We start from the raw sequence: 23,952 nt of genomic DNA on the forward strand, positions 1-23,952 counted from the left end.
GCTGCAGATTTAAACGGCGTGTCAGCTATTTCGGTGCCAGATAGGGGAGTGCACGTCGGTGCCCCGGACCCGGGGCCTCTCGGCACCCGCGACCCAACGGCAGCCAAGGACCCAGCTGGAGCGCCGGGGAGCGGAAGGGACCAGACCCGACCAAGGCGTGGGGGTGGGGCCTCGCGGGTGGCCGACGTCGCTCGCGCTCGCCGCGCCGCGGGGGCGGGGCCACGTCGGGGGCGGGGCCGGCGCGCGCGGGAAGCGCCAGCGGGGAGGCCGGCCGGCCCCTCTGCGTGAGCCGCGCGTTATGGCCCTTTCGGTGCCTGGCTACTCGCCCAATTTCAAGAAGCCCCCCGAGACTTTGCGGCTCCGACGAAAACGCGTCCGGAGCCGCGGGGCGGCCGCCTCACCAGGGGAGCATCCCGAGCCGGCGCCGCGCCGCGCAGCTCTGGAGGCCGGGCTGCTCCTCCGCCCCTTCCCGGCTTCGGCGGCGGGCGGAGGCGGCAGCGGCCCGGCCGCGACCCGCAGGAACCCGTTCGCCCGCCTGGACAACCGGCCGCCGGCCGCCGCGGAGCCCCCCGACGGGCAGCCCCGCGGCCAGCAGGAGGCGGAGGGCCGGGTGAGTGTGGCGGGCCTGGCCGGCGAGGGGCTCTCGTAGTGCGGGGATTCGCTGTGAAATCCGGGCAAGTTGTCGCGGTCGAGGGAAATGGGCGCGGAGAGCGCCGCGGTCGAGGGGCCCTGAGCCTTGGGAGAGGCCGCTCTGGAAGCTGGGCTTTGTGTGGAGTGCGCCCCGCGAGCGCTCCGGCCGCCCGCCCTGAGGGAAGCGCAGGGCCCTGGGGCGCGCCCCCCTCGGTCCCGCCGGGCTTGGACTTCCTGGGGGTTAGAGGTCAGTGGGAAGACGGCTCGAAAAATCCCGGAGCCACTCATCCAGGAGGGCCGCTGCTCAGTGGGAAGATTACAGGAGACCCTCCTTCCCTGCGTGATTCAGAGCCTCCCTTCTCCCGCGCTCGAAAACATCCTGGAGAAAGGGGGATGCTCGCGAGTCCTGGAAGCCGAATTTCCTAGCCTTTTCTTAACCCCAGAGCCTTTTGAAACTTTCGATTTGAGATCTCTACATCAGTTATTAGGCGCACGTATCCCCGGCCTCCCCCACACCCCATTTTGACAGTAAAGTTCAGACACAAAACTGAAACCCTGAGCTAGTGATTTGCATGTGAATTCCTGCCCTTGCCTTCGCGGAGGGACTTGTGTGCCCGGTGAGGCTCTGTCCGTGTTAACGCGAACTCCAGCATCACTTAGGACTGAAAAGAACCGTTGTTTTCCCCTTCAGTTTTTAGATTCTAATCAGGAAAATGATTTGCTGTGGGAAGAGAAGTTTCCTGAAAGAACAACCGTTACTGAATTACTCCAGGTAATAGTTTTTAAATGTTGTTAGAATGTATATTCTTATAATCGAAATCCATACCTCTCAGAAGCATTTACTTGGAAAATCGCTTTGCCGGGAGTGCTGAGTGATCATCTGTGCCAGGGCTGTCAAGATGGCATCAGCACCGGAGTGGACTTTATACGATGTAAAAATGGTGTTTCTCGTGGTACCGACGCCAGGGTTGGTGTAGATACAGGTTCTCCTACTCCAGCCGTTCTGACACTATTCCTGTGTGACTGGTGACAGCTCCGGCTCATCAGTCCACGCTCCGCTGCTGTTTGAACTTCGTCCCTAACTGAATCTTCAGACTCGATCCCCAGATGACCTCCGCAGGTTGTGGCATGTCGCTGAACCTTGCTGACACCACCACAACGCACGCTATCTTGATACCAATCCGCAGGTTTTCCTGTTGTGATGGTTTAACAGAGTTTGTCCTAATAGGAGCAGGTGACAAGAGCTAAGACCCACTTTCCCTTTCACGTAAATAGATGGCCTTCACAGGGTCTTTTAGAAATAATTCTCCCCAGGGTCCTGGGCTCCCTGCTCAGCGGGGAGCCTGCTTCTCCCTCTTCCGTTCCCCCTGCTTGTGTGCTAACTCGCTTGCTCTCTCAAATAAATAAAATCTTAAAAAAAAAAAAAAAAGAAAAAGCACCTGGGTGGCTCCGTGGGTTAAGCCTCTGCCTTCCGCTCAGGTCCATGATGGGGATTGAGCCCCACATCAGGCTCTCTGCTCAGCGGGGAGTCTGCTCTGCCCCCCCACGTGCCTCTCTGCCTACTTGTGATCTCTGTCAAATAAATAAAAATCTTAAAAAAAATAGTTCCCCCTTACCTGTTATTTTTATGTGATGTCGCCTCAAAGAATCGTAAAGTGGTGAAAATTGCCTTGAAAAGACAGCAAAACAGTCTAGAAGGAAGTTTTGAAATCAGGAAATGCTTTTTACATATGGCCTCTTAAGAGCCCTGCCTAAGTTTACCTGCAGGAGCCTCTTAGCCCTGGTTCCAGAGTTTTAGAGGCTTAAAAGGTACTTTTTAAAACACTTGAGGGGCTCAGTCCGTTATGTGTTTGACTCCTAATTTTGGTTCAGGTCATGATATCAGGGTTGCAAGATTGAGCCCCGAGTCAGGTTCTGTGCTCAGTCTGCTGGGGGTTCTTTCCCTCTCCCTCTGCTCTTCCCCCACCAAAAAAAATGAATAAATCTTTTAAAAAATAATAAAACACTTGGAAGGTTTTTGCTTTGACAGCAAGATCAGTAGATTTTTTTTTTTTTTTAATTATGATCATGGGACTAGTACATGCCTCTTGTAGTTGAACTATATAGAACTATATATAAACTAACAGGTAAAATGTGCCCCTCCACCACTATCCATAACAATAGATCCCCGCTTCTCAGAGAAAACCACTCTCTGAAACCACAGTTGAGTAACTGTAGAGTGTTTCATAGTGTGTAGTGCGTTTTAAGTGTTACTTACACAGTTTATAAAATTTTGACATTTTTGTGATCGTTCTGGTTGATCAAATCTGTAGATTAAAAGGGTTTTTTGGGGGTGGTTGGTTGGTTTGGTTTTGGTACTCCACTAATTTTTGTGTTCTCTGTTTTCTAAAAGACTCCGCAAGTATCATTCTCCGCATCTGATAGTCCATCCTCAGAAAGTACTGAGTTACCTGTGGACTGGAGTATTAAAACTCGACTCCTTTTCACCTCTTCTCAACCCTTTACCTGGGCAGATCATCTGAAAGCACAGGAAGAAGCTCAAGGTGTCATCCAGCATTGTAGGGCAACAGAAGTTACTTTGCCTCAAAGTATACAGGTAATTCTGAGAAAACAGATAAGTGTTAAAGGAACAAATTAATTGTAAAACGTGCTTCTCTGCAAAATGGCACAGATACTTCCTTCTATTAAGTTTTCCTTCTGACATTTAGAGACACAAAGACTTGGGAAATTTTATATTTCCTAAGTGGTGCTTTCATGCAGTTTTCTCTGTCAGATTCAGTAACTGCCCATTAAATTTAGGGACCTGTCCTGAGAATTAATGTGTTGGGCAGGAATTGTTTGAACTAAGCCATTCTTTTTCAAGGTCTCTGGAGCAAGATAATGTAAGGGAAAGAAATGAAAAGCAATTGAGTAGGATTGCAAAGGCAGATTGGTTATTCTGCTGATTTTCTGATACGGCGTATGTTCTTTTTTTATGTACGCTAGTTCTTCGGGGTTGATAGTCTGTTGTAAGTATTGCAGTAGAGTTAACGAGTTCTAGAATGGTTTTGGAGAAACGTTAATTGCTCTCCTTAGGCAGCTCATGGGCTCAAACTAGATGAAAAGTGATTACCTCAAAGAGGCCTTGATACACCTTTTTTAATAAATAGATCAGGAGGATTTTTGGTTCACATTACCCATTTGTACTGGCTGCTGTTGAAACAGTTGTGAGGGGAGAGCGGTGGAACGTAGTATCGCCTACGTACAGCATCAACCCCCACAGTCCCCCTCCGTGGTAATAGGCGACAGTCGATGCTGAGCCGAGGGAACGTTCCCCTCTGTACTTAAGTCTTCCTTCTGATACGGTTTAACAGGCAAGAAGCACAGGCAAGAATAAACTCTGCTGTAACCGCTATTAATACTTTCCCATAAGAAACAGTAAAGATTCTGAGAATAAGTGGCATATCAATGCTTCTTAATGAAATCGTCTACTTCTAATGTGCCCAAAGCTGTCCAATATCATCTCTGGATTTTAGGATCCCAAAGTCTCCACTGAGCTCCGTTGTGCCTTCCAGCAGAGTCTTATCTATTGGCTTCACCCTGCCTTTCCTTGGCTACCACTGTTCCCTCGCATCGGAGCTGACAGAAAAATGGCTGGAAAGATAAGCCCTTGGGCAAATGATGAAACCTTGCAACACATTCTAATGAGCGACTGGTAAGATTTTTTTTTTTTTTTTTTGAGTGAAGTTTATTGGTGGTTTTTCAGGCAGTTGTTTGTTTTGTTTTGTTTTTTAAAGATTTTATTTATTTATTTGAGAGAGAGAGAGATCACAAATAGGCAGAGAGGCAGGCAGAGAGAGGGGGAAGCAGGCTCCCCGCCGAGCAGAGAGCCCAATGTGGGGCTCGATCCAAGGACCCTGAGACCATGACCTGAGCCGAAGGCCGAGGCTTAACCCACTGAGCCACCCAGGCACCCCGAGAGACTGGTAAGATTAAAAACTGGTGCATCTTAAAAGTGAATTTTCATTTTACCAGTGTTCTCTCCTTACTTGTGATGTGGAAATGTGTAGTGGTAAAATGATCTCTATGTCCTTTTGAATTATTTTTTCTAAGCTGTTAATAACGAACATTTAAATTATTCACTTTTTTTTTTTAACTCTTATTCACTCTTCATGCAGTTGTGGAAGTATGTGTAAGTGTTCCATAAGCGTATACAGACGTTCTTTTATGTTATTCTCAGTGGCTGCTTCCTTTCTCATCAGCAGAAGCTGCTCCGAGAAGGGTCAGCAACCAGTTAGCAATTGTGTTTTATTTAAAGAAAAAACATTAGTGATTAAGCAGTAAACACTATCGGTTAAAGTACTTAGAAGTCATCAGTGAGTCCCATGACCGATCTGAGTCCTGTAACAGCCAAGTTATATATGTAGTGGCAAAAATTCGAACCATTTTCAGTAATACATGTATTATGTTTTCAATCAAGTATCAAACCGAATGATAAAAAACTGAATTTTAGATGCTAAGCTAAATACATTAAAAAAATCTAAATTGTGCTGCTTCATAGGTCTGTGAGCTTCACTTCTCTTTATAATCTGCTGAAGGCAAAACTTTGCCCGTATTTCTACGTTTGTACGTACCAGTTTACCATCCTGTTCCGCGCGGCAGGATTAGCAGGAAATGATGTGATCACAGCTCTCCTATCTCCCACAACTAGAGGCATAAGAGAAGCTATGAAAAATGAAGGTAAAACCATTGGCTTAGAATGAGAATACCACACTGTATCTTACTTTCCTTAAAAGCTAAAATGTAAATTGTCTTTTTGCCAGCTGAATTGTCTTTTACCAATCTTACCTACCTTACCTTCTCCCCAGCAGTGCTTTAAGCTGTCCCCAGTGCATAGCTTTAAGTTAGTGGTATTCCCTTCTCTGATCTGACCACCACGTGTTAACCTGGGAAGTTCCCATCTGAATATATTCCTCTAGAAATTCCTTGATAGTACAAATTACCCACCCCCTTTTAGTAACAATTTTGCAACTGGGTCAACCATTAATGATCATGGAATCCATTTAGTAGGTTCAGTCAGTACTTTAGGAAAGAGCACCTTACCATGTGCCGTGAGAGTGTGTATTGTTTCCTGAACCTTTTGTTTGAAAGGAGGGTGTGTGTGTGTGTGTGTGTGTGTGTGTGTGTGTGTGTATGTGTTGGGCTACTGTCAAGAAAGCTTGAAAGCTAGTCCCTTAATAGATCAAGGGTAAAAGCTCAGATCTTTAGATTTCGTACTCTCTAAAAGTAAGGCATACCTGTTAAGTTCTTTAAGATTATATTAAAGAAAAATCAGTTGTATTCTTCTTTTCTCATGTAGGTATTGAATTTTCTCTGCCGTTAATAAAAGAAAATGGCCATGAGAAGAAGGCAACTGGGACAAGCCTGGGACAGGGAGAGTATGTGATTAAAATCACCTTTTGTGTCCCCTAAAGACTTACGGACTCGGTGTAATTGTTTTGTAGAGGGAACCGTTTTATGAAATGGAAACTCTTAACTATAACAATTTTCTAGGGAACAAGTAATCAGTGATGAGGATGAAGATGAAAGTTTTTCCTGGCTGGAAGAGATGGGTGTGCAAGATAAAATTAAAAAACCAGACGTGCTCTCAATCAAGCTATATCCTTTGCTATGTTAACTACAGTTGGTTTCCATTTAATTCCGTGAGTGAGCTACATATGTAATAGTGACTGACAGCTTTCTTTGACTATGATCTTAAATTACCTTACGATCGTATTTAAACTAATTCTCCATCATGACACTAAATAACAAACTCCCTCAGTACCAGTAAACCATGAACAATCATTACTATTTTCTTTTTTTTTTTTTTTTTTTTTAAAGATTTTATTTATTTATTTGAAAGAGAGGCAGTGAGAGAGAGCATGAGCGAGGAGAAGGTCAGAGGGAGAAGCAGACTCCCAGTGGAGCCGGGAGCCCGATGCGGGACTCGATCCCGGGACTCCGAGATCATGACCTGAGCTGAAAGCAGTCGTCCAACCAACTGAGCCACCCAGGCGTCCCTCATTACTATTTTCTTAAAAAATGAAACTCCATGGAGAGCATGGGTTTTTTTTTGTTGTTTTTGTTTTGACTAGAGAAGAAATTACTTTTTGTGAGGTGTCCACTTCTAGCAAATTCACATGGCCAAAGAGAAATCACTTTGATTTAAACCACTAAGTTATAATGGCGGCAGAGTGGGATGGCGAGAGCATTTCCAGTTCGGAATGGGAAGAAAGGGCCTGAAGTGATTCAGAATCAAGGGTTTTTTCCCCATTGGTTATGGGATTTAAATTTGGAAGCTCCTTGACAGTCCTCTTCAGATGTAGAGAGAAACACGAAGTGCAAATGGACCACAGACCGGAGTCCGTTGTGTTGGTGAGGGGAACAAGCACCTTGACGCTGCTGAATTTTCTGATCAATTCGAGGAGTGTAATTGCCAGCTCAGGTCCACAGGCGGGACTTCCTCCAACCCTCTTATCGCCCGTAGCTTTCCGAGGTGCCACGATGCAAATGCTTAAGGTAATGAAAAGGGGGGGGGGGCGGCCATCACTGATCCTCATAAATTAGCCTTTTACAAAGTCTTCATTTTTAGTAACTCCTGCCATTTTGTATGGTACAGATTTTGTCTTTGCTTTCCTCCCAGTGAAAAAAAAGTCATTCATTTATAAAGATGTATCAAAGAAATTCCATCAAAATACACTTACTATGTCTTATTTGAATTAGATGAAAATAATTGTTTCTGACTGAATAAATAGGATTGGCAACAAAAGCATTTTGCCATATGGAAAAGTTGCTTGATCTCATTTTGTCTCATTTCTTAACCAGTAAAGATCCTAGCCGAGGTTGTTATGTTAAATTATTAAGCTCAAAACTTGAATCATGGATAAGTGAAAAGAACAGCTGTGTATCTACAGTGTTGAAAAAAATTACGCTTGCAAATACAAAATGTATAGTGAATGTTATTAACAGTAGAATTTTTATTTACTTGGTTTTTTTTTTAAGATTTTATTTATTTGACAGAGATCACAAGTGGGCAGAGAGGCAGAGAGAGAGAGAGAGAGAGAGAGGAGGAAGCAGGCTCCCTGCTGAGCAGAGAGCCCGATGCGGGGCTCGATCCCAGGACCCTGAGATCATGACCTGAGCTGAAGGCAGAGGCTTAACCCACTGAGCCACCCAGGTGCCCCTTTATTTACTTTAAAAAAATATAATTTATTCTTATATTTGCCCGATATTCTGCATTGAAATTATGTTCCTAAACTCAAATGGGAGGTGGGCAAAAAGGAGTAAGGGGGAGTGGGAGGAGGTACGTGCTTCCAGTTAGGGAATAGAGGAAGTCGGGAATGAAAGTCACCGCATAGGGAACATAGCGGTGCTATGACAGCACTGTATAGCGACAGATGGGAGCTACACTTGAGAGAGCACAGCATAATGTATACAGTTACAGAATCATTGTTGGACCCCTGAAACCAATGTTTACATTGTGTGTCAACTATATTTCCACTAAAAAAATTTTTTTTTAAGATTTTATTTATTTGGGGGCACCTGGGTGGCTCAGTCGGTTAAAGTCTCTGCCTTCAGCTCAGGTCATGATCCCAGGGTCCTGGGATCGAGCCCCGCATCGGGCTCTCTGCTCAGCAGGGAGCCTGCTTCCTCCTCTCTCTCTGCCTGCTTCTCTGTGATCTCTGCCTGTCAAATAAATAAATAAAATCTTTAAAAAAAAAAAAGGTTTTATTTATTCATGAGGGACAAATTGAGAGGGAGAGGCATAGGGAGAAGCAGGCTTCCCACTGAGCAGGGAGCCCGATGTGGGACTTATCCCAGAACCCCGGAATCATGACCTGAGCCGAAGGCAGATGCTTGACCATGTGAGCCACCCAGGTGCCCTCCATTTAAAAAAAAATTTTATGGGGGAACCTGGGTGGCTCAGTGGTTAAACGTCTCTTAGCTCAGGTCTTGATCTCAGGGTCATTAAGTTTAAGCCCCAAACTGGGCTCCATGCTGGGTACGGCTCCTACTTTGAAAAAAAATTTTTGAGGGCACCTGGATGGCTCAGGTTGGTTAAGCATCTGCCTTCGGCTCAGGTCATGATCTCAGGGTCCTGGGATCAAGCCCACATTGGGCTCCCTGCTCAGTGGGGAGCCTGCTTCTCCCTCTCTCTCCCTCTGTTCTCTCTCTCAAATAATAATCTTCAAAAAACTTTTTCTTAATAAGACAAGTATATTACTAAGTCAGGATACCCTATGAAAAGTTATATTCTTTAGAACATGCTTACACTGAGTCATAATTTGGAGATGTGCTACAGATGGAGAATTAACATTTTTCCTCCTATAGCATTCTTTTGATGTCTTGTGAGCTACTTTATGCTACGATCATGTGTAGTAGCTGCTGTCACCATACAGTGCTATTACAATACCACGGACTCTTCCCTCTATGCTCTGCCTTCTTCGGTCCATCACTGGTTAGTAGAGAGGAAAACCCAAATGAAGTTATTGAACAAGTCTTTGGCTAGGGACAAAAGCTTGAGAGATGGTGACCGTCATTTTTTCTTTAAATTTTCTTGAAGGCACGAAGTGTAAATGTGAAGACGCAAGCTATTTCTGGATACAAAGACCAATGTAGTTTGGAGATCACAGGTCCCGTCATGCCTCATTGTCTGCATTCTGTAACCATGCTACTCCAGTCTTCACAAAAGGGGTCATTTTCTGCTGGACTGTATACACACGAGCCAACTGCTGTATTTAATGCCTGCCTGCCAGTGAATGAAGGACTGGATAAGGTAAGGAGACTGCTGTAGGGACGCCTGCGGGCGCTCAGTAGGTTAAGCAGCTGCCTTCAGCTCAGGTCATGAGCCCAAGGTCCTGGGATCGAGCCCCACACTGGGCTCCTCGCTCGCCAGGGAGCCCCCTTCTCCCTCTGCCTGCTCTGCCTGCTGTCCCCCCCCCACTTATGCGCATGCTCCCTCCCTCCCTCTGATAAATAAAATCTTAAGGACAAAAACATAGTAGACAGCTGTAAGCATTTCATTGTAGCTAGTTTCCTCAGATGGAAGAAGTGAATTAGTAAGCCAAACTTGTGTCTTAGGGTATTAAACTGTACTCATAGTAACTTTATCAATCCTAATTACTAAGATGAGGGGTAAGTTTGGTTTTTTTGAGGTAAATGTAAGGAATTTGGATTGTCGTACCCAACATGACTGAAGAACTAACCCCAACACAAAGAAAAGGCAAGTTATGTTCGTGGCCATCTCAGATCCGGAACTTAATAGTACCTGATTCTTGCATTATAAACAGCTACGGATATTTAACTAGTATCTGCCTGCAATTTGGGTCATAGTTTTTATTTACAGGTTATAATTAAGACCTTTAAAATTGCCTCATGCTTTTATCATTTGCCAGACTTCTAAGGGTAACCAAAATTATTTGTGGATGCTGTTGTTATATGTGAAAATTTTCAGGGTTCATGTCTATTGATAATGAACTGCCTTTACCTTATGAACAAATGATAAGGCGAGTATTTTTCAAAGTTCCATGGAAATTACTAAAATTGGAGTGTCCAGGGGTGCAACCCCTGATACCAGTTTATTAAACTGTACTGTTCAGCGTTCTCAATCCTAATTACTGAAAAGCCCCACGCTGGGCACGGAGCCTACTTTAAAACCTGAAGGGGAACGAGCTGGTTCAGCCGGAAGAGCATGCAGCGCTTGCCAGGGTCGTGAATTCGAGCCCCACGTGGGGTGGAGAGCCCCGAGAGTGATGTGCTGACCTGAGTACATATTTCCACAGGAGACCGTTCGTGAGGAGCTCGCTAACTGTGGGCTGCATCCTAAGACTCTAGACCAACTTAGTCTAACACCAATACTGGGAAAATCATCTTTACGACACGTGGAAATGAGCGACTACGTTTATAATTGGAGATCCTGAACATCAAAGTAAGCCTAAAAGGAATCTTTGAGGAAAAAAGCCTTCTAGCAAGGAAATTCAAGATTGTTATCCCTTTGGCTCTAAAGTTCATTTTGGAAGTTAAAGGAATATAACTATCTTTAAAATATTCAGATGTTTATAAACATTAATCTTTTACTTTATTACATGGGTTAAACAGTGGGATTAAGATTTTAAATCAGCATTTTTACTATTCTGATTAGCTTGTTCAGATACGAAGATAACCCCCAGCTTCTTAGAAACATCAGTAACTTGAGACTTCCAGACTTTCAACCTAATTTATAAATGGAGTAGAAAACTGAATGTCATGAATGTCAGTTTTTCCTTACAAATGGGAACTGAAGCTAAATTACTGTTATCTCCTGGCATTGTGACTGATGGCATGAGGGCAAAACTATATTTGATAAATCACCTGCAATTATAGGCAGGTTCTAACTTTTTATAAAGATATAAAACAAATGTAGACCATACCCGTTGAGCTGATAATGACTGTTGATGTGTCTCTTAGTTGCTGCTTTCCTTCCGATTTATAATAATTCTCTTCTCAAAGATAGTAAATTTGGTTTTTTAATGCATGTTAAATCAGATAAGGTATTTTGTATTCCCCACAGAATAGTGTTAATAATTGTAATGTATGCTCAGCTGTTATGGTAAAGTAGTATTTATTGCTCCTGTAGGGGTGTGTGTGTGCGTGCGTGCATGTGTGTGTGTGTGTATAATTCAGATTTTCTTAAAAATAAAAGTACTTAGAAATCAAAAGCATTGGGTAAAGAAACAACAGTATTTAGTGAAGAAGTATGTGTTCACTTTGTGATCCAGAAAATAAAACACCACCATTTATTCCAGAGAAGTTTATATTTGGGCCTTAAGCTTTTGAAAATAAAGTTTAGAGACATAGCATTATGAATACCACTGTAATACACATGAAATATTCTATCAGACCCTAAAAATTAACATAAACTTAAACTTTCTCATAGTCAACAAAATAGTGGCTGGGTGCCGATTTTATTAGATAAGTTGGTTACAGCATTTTAATTATCATTTAACGTCTATCTAGGTGTAGCTGAAATTCAAAATGCACATCAAAGTAAAACTATATCACAACTCAATGCCATACTAAATGTACTTGGCCTCTGCAGGAGAATTCGAATCGGACTTCATTCGGACTCCCTTCTCATGGCCCAGCTGGCTTTGATGGGAAAGCAGGACTTAGTGCAGGTCATCACACAACACAGCACTCTCTGTGTGTAACCGCTACGAAATTTTAAGGGGAGATGGTGGCATTAGCCCTGTGGAACAGATCTTGCTTCATTAGCTCAGTAACACTGGCCCAGCATCTGTCCAGCAGGACCCACTGTGAACTAGTACAAGGTGCACAGCCCTTCACGGATTACAGGCAGGTGGTACAGCAGCCTAGCCATAAGGAAGGGAGGTTACATCATAGTACAAAATACAGTATAAAAGCGTTATTTAACATTCCACACTGAAGATTACGGATGCCTTCAAACAATCGTTTGGATGTTAGCCACTTAAACAAATACATCACTAAGGTAAACAATATAAACATACCAAAACCCTGTATGGTTAAATACAATTTCCATGGTACAAAAATCAAAGCCTGGAGATGTTTGTACAGATTGCTTTTTACACAATGTCTTAAATTGCCAAATATTTACAACATTAAAGAGGAAATACATTTTGATGCAGAGTAAAATTATCTGAAATGATTAATATAAAACCTCAATCTATCTACGTGAGGCACTCCTGAAGCAAGTGGCATTAGCCATGAGGTCCTTTGGTACAAGGCCCATTGCTTGAAGAACCACAGTAGCTGCTGTGGCTTTAGCATGCTTCTTATTAGGGCTGGCAAAGCTGGGCTGGTAAGCGCTTCCATTTATCAATACCTATTCAAGAAAAACATACAATTGGGCTGGTAAGGGCTTCCATTTCTCAATACCTATTCAAGAAAAACATACAATAAGAACAGCATCAAACTTTAATATCTATTAGCTTTGTATTTTTTCACTAAATGCTAGAAAAATAATTTACCAAAATATAAAACCCATACTGTGTAAGTCAAATTAATTTCAACCCAAAGAAAGCAAATCATTTGGGAAAAGGGACTGCAAATTAAAAGCAGGTCTCCAAATGGGAGGGCGGGGGTGGGGGAGAGGTAGGGAATGGAGAAAACCCTGATAAAACTTAAAATTAATTCCCCATGTTCCATTAGAAAATGTCAACAAATTATTCACCAGACTCGCCCATTTTTTTCCCTCCATCGTTTTTGAAAAATTGGATATTGACAGGTCATGTTAAAGTATACTTATTTTAAAATCCCAAATCCCTACCACTTCTGCCCACACATACATATTCACTCCCAACCCACAATGTACCCATCCTGTGACCATACAATGCTTATCCCTCACCCTCCAGGCATCAAATTAATAAGGGTACAAAATTAATGCAGAAATTCATATTTACCCTAAAGAGAAAATGTTTGCGATGATCTGGGCCACTATCATGGACCAAGAGAAATTCTGGTGGTTGCCACCTTCTCTTATTACAGATTTCCATCAAAGCAGACACAGGATGTTTGCCTACAGAGGGAAAAAAAGCCATTAATTATTTTCACTATCTGTGGTAACGAATTATGAATCAAGGTGGGGATGGGACAAGAGGAAATTAAAATGTGCTCTCACCTGACAGATCTTTCATTGCAGCAGAGAAGTTTCCGGACCTCTTTTGTGCTCTTTCTCCTACTGCAACAAGACCTTTAAAATAAAAAGCCAATGTTCACTGAATAAACTCCAAAGCATCATTTTAAACTTATACAATGATTCTAGGAACGTGAATCACAACCTATGCCTTCCAATAAAATATTCAACTCCCACTACCCTTAACTTTTATGTAATTTGACTTGTTTCCCTGTGTTTCAACATATAAACCTATATACTTTATGTTCATATACCTTGATACTAGAAATTGGGGGAAAAAAATCAAATGTTCAGAGAACACAGAAACTTAGAATATGAATAGTGCCATATTTAACATCTCCAGGACTATTTCTAAGTTTAAAGAGTAGTGTCTATTTACTACAAGTGATTTCTAAAGGCTTCCAATCCCATTAAACAAAATGCCCAATTAAAGCTCCCCAAAAGGTGAGGATTTTAGGCCTCACACCCCGAACAATTAAAAAAAGAGGGTGTCTCTATAAATGGGTCCGTATTTTTCCCAGCAAATAACCACTTTCTGACTTATCAAATGATATACACAGAAGACAATCTCACTGCATAATCTCCCTTTCCAGTGGGATTTCACTGTATTACTAGCCAAAATCCATGCTTTCCTGCGAATTTTCAATCAGTTCCTCACTAATTTTGCTACTATGCTTCTCAAAACCCAACACTGTTAACACAATTCCAAAAAGGATGTTCCCTGTAATTACATCATGCATTCAGATGTTTTCTTCCAACCAGTCACCTTCTATGACAAAAAAAATCTGTTCAACTTGTATTAAGACAATGTCAATGTGGTATCAGTACAATGTCCTTTCCTAATTCAATCCAGAATTTGAATTAATGCCACAGCAAGGATGATTCTCATGCTATTTCCAGCCTATTTTGAGAATCATGACAATAAATCCCACCAATTTCAAATTTAAAAAATGGCATCACAGTATTCTATGGATGACAGTACAGAAATTCTGATGCAAAACATTTTATAAGACACCATTTGGTCTCAGCTGGTTGGTTTCCAAATTCATTGACAGAGTAATTTAACTACATTAACTTCAACTTTACCTTTCTGTTTGCAAAGTTAAGGAACGTTAATTTCAGTTTTGAACTTCCTAGTTCTTAAAAATCAGGCTTTATACAAGCTATTAAAATCACAAAGCTGACAGCTCAGCCCCATCTATGTAAGACGTTTTTCCAAGGGAAGGTATTATTTAAAAGGTACCAACTGGCTGTCATCAGTGAGCACTAAGTACATATATACATTTTTTTTTTAATGTGAGGGGAGGGGGCAGAGGAGGGAGAGAATCCCAAGCAGGCACCACACCTAAGTGCAAAGCCTAATGCAGGGCTCGATCTCACAACCCTGAGGATCATGACCTGAGCTGAAATCAAGAGTCAGATGTTTAACAGACTGAGCCACCCAGCAGCCCACCCCCACAAGTGTATTTTTAATACTTAGCAACTGTATGCAGGCTATGCAGACAGATCTCCACCTGAGTAGCAAAGTACTAGTAAAGACAGAAGTCCCAAGGTGCCCCAAGCACAAGGTAATACGAAGAGCTGATGATGATGCTGCTGTCAGCAACTGGTCTCCAGCCCCAACCCAAGAAAACTCAATTAGAGCTTAAGAAAGGACATGCCAAAAGGGTTTATATAAAATGAAGACAAAACAGCACTCTAATTGGAAATAAGGAGAACATGTGGGATAAAATATCTGAGAAAGGAAAAAACTATATCCTACCTAGAAACAAAGACAAGTATATGAAGTATATGTTCCCCATCAAGAAAAAAGAAAAGGGGTTAACATTTAATAAACTATAATCTAGTTGAAATTTCAATTACACTGATTTATGCACACTTCCGTAATACTAAGCAACTAACATAAGACCACCTTTTAGCTCAAATCAGTGACTCCAACTGTATCTATAAAAGCTGCCACAAATGGGCAGAACTTTCATGTCATAACAGCTATAAATATGCCCCACTTAAGTATCATGGACATCAAACTATAGGAAGGTTACTTTGGGGAAAAAAAATTTTTTTTTTTTAAAGAGGCACCTGGATGGCTCTATCAGTAGAGTGTAGGACTCAAGATCTCAGAGTTGTGAATTCAAGCCCACACTGGGTACAGAACTCAATTTAAAATAAAGTAGGATGGGTGCCTGGGTGGCTCAGTGGGTTAAAGCCTCTGCCTTCGGCTCAGGTCATGATCCCAGGGTCCTGGGATTGGCCCACATTGGGCTCTCTGCTCAGCGGGGAGCCTGTTTCCCTTCCTCTCTCTCCCCCGCCTCTTTGCCTGCTTGTGATCTCTGTCAAATAAATAAAACCTTTAAAAAAAAAAAAAAAGGAAATTTTAAAAAATAATAAAGTAGGATGGTAATGAAACCCTAAATATTAAAGGAGGTATATAATCAACATTCCCCAAACAATGTGTTACCTTTTCGGTCTGTCTTAAAATCAACTAGGATAGGCTCCTTATTTCCTTCTTTGTTTTTTCCTAATCCTTCTCCTTCTCTCCATCCCATTTTTCTCATCAAAACGGCTCCCATTCCTCCAGTTACCGGGGCTGCTCTTAAGAACTGATCCTATCCAAAGAAAGAAAGGTAAAATGTCCCCATTTCACAGTTAGAATTTGACTACAAACTCAGTGTAACTTTAAAAAAAAAAAAAAAAAAAAAAAAAAAATCTTATTTTACTTCTAGGTCTGATATAGCAATTAAAATTTCTATAACTTATATACATACTGTAGTGTGGATGTTCTAATTATTTTCACATTAACGTAAGTATTTTCAAAGTCAAGTAAGGCAAATAAATGGCAGTTTAAAACAGTGGCCCTCATGTCCCCCTCCAAAAAAAAAAAAAAAAATTAGAACACTCCTGTTTTCGTCCACTATTTAGGTTCACTGGTATCTCTTCTTAGCTTGCAAAATAAAAAGAAGGCAATGTTAAAACAGTCAATAATATTAATTATCCCAGGTGTACCTAGTTAATGAATAAAGCCCAGAAATCATTTAGAAATAGGTTGGACACTGAAGAAGCATACTGTTAACATCCCAAGTTTTCTTCCCCATTCTACCATAAAGCAAGTATAAATATTTTACTAAGAAAATCCCTATGAAGCAAAAAGATAAGTCTCTGTATTTACACAGTAAGAAACGGACAGTCACATAAAATACCCTGTCATTATACCAAACTGAAACCGAATTCTTTTAAAACCTAGCGTGATGTTAAAAGACTTGTAAAAAACTCCTTAAGCGTTTACATACCTAGGCCTCGGTGGCAGCAGTGTTGTGAATAGTAGGGCTGGCACTGACCGGGGCAAGAAGACAGCTACAAGGATTTGGCCCTGAAACAAGTTTCCATACAGAGGGGTGAAAGTTCACAGGTTATTCTGTGAACAGTCATCTCTCTTGTATCCAACCCACTGAACCATAATTTCCATCAAAGCAGCAAACCACTTAATGTCATAAGAGGCACAACTATCTACATTAGCATGGTCAACAGTCGTTTTCACACATTGAGAAATAAAATATGGCGATGCCTCTATTTTAAAGGACGTCCATGTACACAAAACAAACGAATTCTACTGTTGAGGTTTATGGCCTTTTTTTTTTTTTCAATTTGTAACATCTCCAAATCCTGCTTTACTTCCCCTTGTTATTAAATTTTAGATTTACGTTCTCTAGCAAATCTACAGCAAAAGTCATTAACTTATCAACAGAGGGAGTTAAAACTTTTGGTAGCTCTGGAAAGAGTATGCATAAATCGTTTCCTGTATTGATAAGTTAACACTAAATTTTTTATTATCTTGTTTTTACACACAGTAGTAAAACTGTATTGTCTTATTTTTTCCCCCAGCTTTGTAAATGATATGCTGGGGAGCAGGCATGCCAATGACGTGTGACTAGACATTAAGTTCAACCAGGTGCTCTGATGGAAGGAGGCAGCTGTGGAGGTAAAAACATAGCCCTGGTTCAGCTCCCTATTTGGTGCAGGCCATGCAGTGCTGATGTATAAAGAGAAAGTTAGCTGATGCTTGGGTATCGACTGCCTCATTGCTACACACCTAGAATGACTTTTACTTACTTCCAGGTTCATCCGCCCCTCTTTTCCAGGCAACACTCCTAAAAAAAAGGGCAACTGTGCAGAGTATAATGCAAATCCCCAAAAAACCCAGGCTTCCAACTCAGTTTCCATTCTCTACTATCTTCATGTTTCTTTACCCCAGTGTGTACACAGTTCACCAAAAAGCTGCTTAATCTAATGAAACTGTAATAGCAAACAATACCCATCGGGGCTTGTCCAAACCACTCAATTCCAAAAAATAAAGGTTCTTTTAAATCAGTTATCAGTTAAAAATGTTTTACTGACAAACAGTAATAATGGTAAACTCTCATTCTTTTTCATCTAAGAATATACTGTAACAAACTAAAAAGAATATGGAGAATGTTGTCATTCCATGGAGTTTTTAACAAAAAAGAGGGTGCTGGGCAACAGCAAGGCAAGAAAACCTGTATGATCACTGAAAAAGTTTTCTAAATGCAATAAAGAGACATTTTGTGGTATTTGACAGTGAAGATGTTAAATTTTCAGCTAATGACCTCCACATTTTTATAAAATGTTCCCTCCTATCAGTAGCAAATGTTCTTCTGTAAACATATAAATGGCAGTTGTTCCGAAAGCACAGCCTTCTTATTTAAAAACTTCTCTGATGAACAAATCTAATTTATCAAAATGACTTACGTAACATTTAATATGCTGTGAATTATTTAAAACCTGTCAACTGCCTAGGAGACTGGAAGTCAAAAAAAATTAAGGGAAAGTCTGCGGGGAACCAATTTAATCCTTAAGAGATTCATTTTTTGCAAGTTATGTTAACGTGATTTTTAGAACTATTTAAACATTATGGATCAGTTCTTCATTATCCAAATGAAGTCCAAAATTTTGCAAAGGAATAGCATTCGGAAGTTTCTACCTAATAATGTACAAGACTATTTAATCTATGTGTCTAAATGCCCACATATGCTTCAAGTTTAACTTCGTGAAATACTGAGCACTCAGCTTCAAGATTAAATAGTATTAAAGAATTAAAAGTATTCAAATAGGTGTGTAACTGTAATTCTTCCCAATGAGATGAGAGCCATTTTCAAGTACTACACAAATCACCATTTTTAAACACTGTAATACAGTTAAGCCCAAAATGAATTCAAAATTTAAAATATTTTGCTAGATTTTCATCTTTTTTCCAACAGCGATCCCTAGTAAATTATAAACAAGTTGTAAATTTTTCATAAATCTGACCATATGCCCACCATATACCTATTACAATGTGCAGCTATCTCCCCCGCAAATGGCAAACTGAGGGTATATGTTTTATATTAATTTGTTAATAAGAGGGTCATTAGAGATAATGCTATCAAAACTGAAGTATTATGAGGTTAAAAGCTCTGAAGCAACCAAAATCTCCTTTTGCCGAAATTCAGTTCATTCCCTAGCAATCAGCCATTCTCCAATAGGTGCCCACCACGCTATTCATTACCACCCTGTGAAGCAGTCATAAGGACTTGTCTTCTTATGACACTTGGAGACTGAAATTCCAATTACTTGCCCATGATCACAAAAGCAGTCAGGAGTACAGCAGGATAAAGAAACCTTCCCATTCCTTTAGACCACGCAGCCTCCCAGTTCAGCATTGCCATGCTGCCAGTACTCCTGAAACAAATTTCCCATCACCCATCCAACCAAACCACATCCCTTCACCAGAAGGCATTCAGAAAGCCCTTCATGACCACCTAAGACTCCCCCAACAATGAGGCAGCCGTAGGTGGAGTTCACAGGTCTCCTTGCCGGACTCTGAAACCAGGAGCACCTACATCTTCACAGCACGAGGCGTCCGTCCTCTCCCTTGTATTTAGGTCTTATTCTGTTTGTTTCATGAGATCAGTGGTTCTCAAATTGAGCCTGCGGATCACCAGAGGCCACCAGGGCCTAAATGGTGGTCCACAGAAATAGTATCCTCCGTCCCCTCCCCACCCCCTTCACCACCCCTTCAGCACTGCCCACCCTCCCCCACGCACACTCCAGCCCTCCTCCCCAGCCGTCCAGTCCCATGGCAAAATCACCACATGCAGTGCTAATACTGGGGCCTCCCAACCAACTTGCTGTACCCGGCAGCTGACAACCATAGGGACCGGGGACTGGAGACCACCAGACGGATGAGGAGTGAGGGCCAAGAATGCTTACAAGAGGGCACAGGCACTAAGGAAGGGAAAAGGACGACAGAGGAATAGAGAAATGGAAAAACTGGGATGGTAAGAGGGCTCTTGGGGGTAGTGATCCACCAAAAATAAACCTGTAATAAAGTATCCCATGATGAGAAAAAATTTGAGAACCACTGCTTTGAAATCATTAGATTAGTAGTCCAACAGGAACTGTGGAACATTCTGAACAGCACCTGAGATACACTGTTAGCATTCAAAACAGTTTTAAAAAACCACCCCCCAAAAACCCAGCGGCAGCAATACAGAAATAAAACTTGAAGATATAAACTGAGCAGCTCTTAAGCCCCATTTATCCATCCGCCATTGTCTCACAAATCAGGTCCATCTTCAGTGTCCATCTTGAGTATGCACACAGAGCAAATTTACTCATGAACTTTGGTTAAAGTCACTGGCCTCTTTGTGCATTTTTAGTAACACGTTTTCTAAAAAAAATCTTAACTTTGTACTTGGCCACTTTCATATATGCGGATGTCGTGTACCTTTTTAATCCAGGCTTGGGCACCAGTATTAGCCAACTGCTCTTGTGTCAGAACCTGTACTCCCGTACTTCCGGTGAACTGACCGGGAATGGAGTTCAGCTGAGCCCAGGCATCGATCTGAAGGAAAAACAAATGCCTCAATGAATTAAGTAAAAGTACTTATCTAGTCAAAATCCCACTGATATATTTCACTACATGAAACAGTTTATGTCATTCTTGAAAAGGCTAAGACCTAAAACTTCAACTTTTAAAACAGTATGCTGAATTTTTATACATATTTAACATTTTTTCTTAAATGCTCCAAAGAAGCACTTTGGTAACATTCAGTGGGTCCCATTTGTAACAAGAAGCACTTTGGTAACATTCAGTGGGTCCCATTTGTAACAATTTCTAACAACTTTGTATTTCTAACAACTAAAAAGCGTAACTGTAATACTCGTTCTTTAAAATACCACATGAATATATGAACACAGAAAAGAGTCTGTACAGCAAAGGATCCCCACCCTCTGCTTATGTGCATATATAAACGTCATAACCACTGGAGTTTTTTTAACTACCTTTTCTGTGGTACTAGAAATCCAGAATAAATTCGAGAGACATGTTTAAGGAGTAATAAGCACAGGAAATTGTTCAAACACATAAAACAGCTTTCTTTAAAAACTGAGCACTACATTAATCACCAACATTTATTGTGCTGGTTAAAGATCAGTTGTCAGTCCTTCAAAGTAGACTTACTGTATGCTTGTACTGTCAGGCAGTATTATTTTCTTATCTGTCTGAATGTGTATTTACTGTTTCTATACAGATCTACCAAAGGAATGCAGAAGACAAATGGAAAAGCTGTCTACTGTTAAAAGTACAGACCACGGACTCAGACTGCCTAATCACTTTTTTTTTTTAAATTCCAGTGTAGTTAACATACAGCATCATACTTGCTTCAGGCTGACTAACCACTGTCCGTTTCCTCCGCTGGAAACTGCGAGTCATAATAGTACCTACATTTCACAGGGCTACTATGGGCACAGAGCTACTTTTATACACCAGATAACGAACTCTTTAAGGGCAGCGACATTTTTTCTATTGTACTACTCTCCTAAACAGTTCGTGCCACATAGTACACAATAAATATTTACTAAATGAATGATCATGCCCCAAATCACTTTCATTTAAAATAAGCTAATAATGCCAAATTATTTCCTTGGATTTTTAAGATAAGGACCTACATTTCAACAGCATGCCACAGACTTTGCTTATGTCACAACTATCTAATTAAATTCTTACTTAGACATTAGAACAACTACATACCCGTTCCTGAGCTCGATTTAACATGCTCATGGCTTCAAGGTCAAATGCATTCTCACTGAGTCTTTTCTGAGCAAGTGCCCGCTCACTCATTGCTGTTGAGATGTCCACAGGCTAAGAAAGAAAACATAGATAATTATCTCAAATTATGAGAGACCCCCTAAATTCTAAAAAATGCTCTTTAGCTGCTACATGTCATAGAAAATAGTCTTACAAATTAACAATCTTGCCAAGTACAGGAAAAAAATGCCAAAAAGGAACCTTGGAAAGTAGATGAGGTTTTAAGATAAATTTTAAAGTATCAGAGGCAGCAGCTGACTCAACCCAAAATGTGATTTATTTTCTACTTTATCAAATTACTATCATAGAAAACTGCAAAGAACTTAAAACTCTCTGGCCTTCACTAACGAGTCATTTACCAAAAAACAGAAATTTTGAACTATTTTCTAACTGCTAGCTTTATATGCATTAGTTTTCATTTTACCTTACTTATTAGCATAATGTTCAGAAGCAATAAGCAAGGTTCCTAAATAAGCGAGCAGAAAACCACTATCGTTATCAGTGGTCTCTCCACACAGCTTTTCATCTTCTTGCAGATGCTCAGGGATAATTTGGTCTTAGGAACTCCCTTTCTTTGAAAAATATTTCAGTTTACATACATTAACGACCCAAATTAAAGTATTTCTGTGGGGGTACAGAACATGAACAAAAACACTTAAAATAAGGTATATCTGAATGGACTTAGGTCTTCCTTTTCAAAGCTCATACCCTACCTGTAAAAACTTTGTGCTAAGCAGATTGATTTTATGGTTTAACTTTTTTAAATGTTTCATAATGTCCAGGAAAATTCTTAAAGGGTAATCTTTAGAGCAAATTCCCAATTTACCAGATTTGTGGAAGGCTCAACCATAAAAGAAAAATCAAGTATTTGATGTTCTTTATTCTAATGTTAAGAGCTCATGCTGACTTGTATCAACTCACCAATTTTTAGCACCCAAGAAAATTCATTTTCGGAAATGTTTATTTGACATGGGAAGGTTTTCCCAAATTCATTTACAAAGAATGATTAATGGGTACTGCATGGATATGACAAACATAAGAAGTCAGTAAGATATGTCAATGGCTAAGGATTTTTCCTTAAAAGCTAAATAAAGGCTATCTGTAGTTTAACTGTGCACTGTATATGAAATATTTCTTCTAAAACAAAGACCTATATAGCAGAAAAGGAGTATGTGACAATGAGAGACTAGTTCTATCTCATGCATTAAGAATTACTAATCTTCCTTTTCCTACCTTCAGAATGAACCCCTTTTTCTTGCATCACTCTTAGTTATCTTGCTGAATCATAATACTCTGCTAGCAAAATAAAATTTTTTCACCCAAAGATTCTTATGTATTACCTTCTTAAAAACAAAGTAAAACGAATCTAAACTCATTCTGTAATTATACTGCTTATAGATCTCAGGAAAGGAAGATCTTAAATTTCTCAGTCAATATAGTAATTATCCATACTAATTATGTCTGGGGCCTATAAAAAATAATATAGGCAAAATCACAAGTAAACACTAAAAGTTTTAGTATCTTTACTTCTATTGTAATTCTGATTAACTGCTGGTACTTTAAATGAGAACCCAGATATTTCAGGCTGAAATTTACATTCCTTTGGCCTATCTTAGATGTTTCCTAAAACTGTTTGGCAGGATTATCGATGTAATTTGAAGGCCTACCAAATACACCCCAAATACTGTTCATTAACCTTGCCTGAACTACTCTGTGTAGCAGTCTATAAACTTTTGATGTTTAGATATAGATGGGTTTTTATTCAAATAAGTCTAAGCTTATAGGAAATAATGTGGAAAATCTATCTACCCACCACCCTAAGCCCTGATTCCCAATTTCCAACTATGAATTTGGCCTTAAATATGCAGTTAAGATGGCTCTGAAATCTCCCAACTTTTCCAGAATAAAATTCTTCCCAACTGGAAAGCAAATGAATACACCTATCTTTGAATTCCGCCATCTGGAAACATATCTTCATACTTTTTTCTTTTTAAGGCTTTACTGAATAAGCAGATAACCTAAATGTCTCGTCGTTTATCCCCAGGATGAAACTTCATTCAAATCTCAGTAATACTTTGTTATATTCACATCTCACGCTGGAAGAAATTTTAATATAACAACCTTGATGTTTAATATAAATTTGCTTTAGATAGAATTACAACTATTTTCTTCCTGAAGTAACATAATTTACTCAACAGGCTTACCAAGTGAGCTGCAAATTCATGTCAAAACCTTATTACCCAACAGTAATCTATTAATTTTATATTCATATTTTTAAATGTGAAGAAATATACTCAAAATAAAATAAACCAGGATTATCTTAACCACTCAAGGATCCTCAAGAGTTTGAATCAAAAACCATGTTTCCAGGTTTTCAAGGTAATTCAAAATATGCAATAATGCACAAAAAGCCAAATGTAATCCCCAAAGCATTAATACTGAAGGACTAGAGCAAATGTTATATATCAGTATTAAAATTCCCACACAGTATCAGAGCTATTCTTTAGAA

General features: G+C 40.4%; 2 protein-coding genes across 7 annotated transcripts in view; one reads left to right on the forward strand and one right to left on the reverse strand.

Annotated features, from left to right (window-relative positions):
• The first annotated feature begins 211 nt into the window (after nucleotides 1-211).
• Nucleotides 212-21,164, forward strand: DONSON (DNA replication fork stabilization factor DONSON). Of its 3 annotated transcripts, none has more exons than XM_032865406.1 (11): nucleotides 212-610; nucleotides 1,322-1,402; nucleotides 3,023-3,226; nucleotides 4,146-4,324; nucleotides 5,171-5,349; nucleotides 5,969-6,047; nucleotides 6,163-6,267; nucleotides 6,969-7,167; nucleotides 9,212-9,424; nucleotides 10,431-10,576; nucleotides 20,887-21,164. In XM_032865406.1, exons 1-10 carry the CDS (start codon nucleotides 299-301, stop codon nucleotides 10,566-10,568), a joined length of 1,689 nt encoding a protein of 562 aa, XP_032721297.1. In that variant the 5' UTR covers nucleotides 212-298; the 3' UTR covers nucleotides 10,569-10,576; nucleotides 20,887-21,164. The 3 variants fall into 3 exon arrangements, with proteins under 3 accessions (XP_032721297.1, XP_032721296.1, XP_032721295.1); XM_032865405.1 differs by lacking the exon at nucleotides 20,887-21,164 and adding an exon at nucleotides 17,180-17,486; XM_032865404.1 differs by lacking the exon at nucleotides 20,887-21,164 and having other exon boundaries at nucleotides 213-610; nucleotides 10,431-11,056.
• The window catches only part of SON (SON DNA and RNA binding protein), a 32,199-nt gene continuing 20,397 nt past the window's right edge, over nucleotides 12,151-23,952 (reverse strand). The window contains exons 7-12 of one of the 4 annotated variants that reach the window (XM_032865393.1): nucleotides 21,387-21,497; nucleotides 20,082-20,198; nucleotides 15,759-15,906; nucleotides 13,286-13,357; nucleotides 13,068-13,183; nucleotides 12,151-12,490 (exon numbers count right to left, since the gene is read on the reverse strand). In XM_032865393.1, coding sequence (XP_032721284.1) covers nucleotides 12,332-12,490; nucleotides 13,068-13,183; nucleotides 13,286-13,357; nucleotides 15,759-15,906; nucleotides 20,082-20,198; nucleotides 21,387-21,497 — 723 coding nt within the window. In that variant the 3' untranslated portion in view covers nucleotides 12,151-12,331. Of the gene's footprint in view, nucleotides 12,544-13,067; nucleotides 13,184-13,285; nucleotides 13,358-15,758; nucleotides 15,907-16,587; nucleotides 16,668-19,251; nucleotides 19,580-20,081; nucleotides 20,199-21,386; nucleotides 21,498-23,952 lie in introns of those variants that run through there. The other 3 variants (XM_032865394.1, XM_032865396.1, XM_032865395.1) reach the window with 3 other exon arrangements.

This window comes from Lontra canadensis, unplaced genomic scaffold (genome assembly GCF_010015895.1).
Source record: "Lontra canadensis isolate GAN:19392208 unplaced genomic scaffold, GSC_riverotter_1.0 scaffold29, whole genome shotgun sequence".
In the NCBI taxonomy this organism is placed as follows: Eukaryota; Metazoa; Chordata; class Mammalia; order Carnivora; family Mustelidae; genus Lontra; species Lontra canadensis.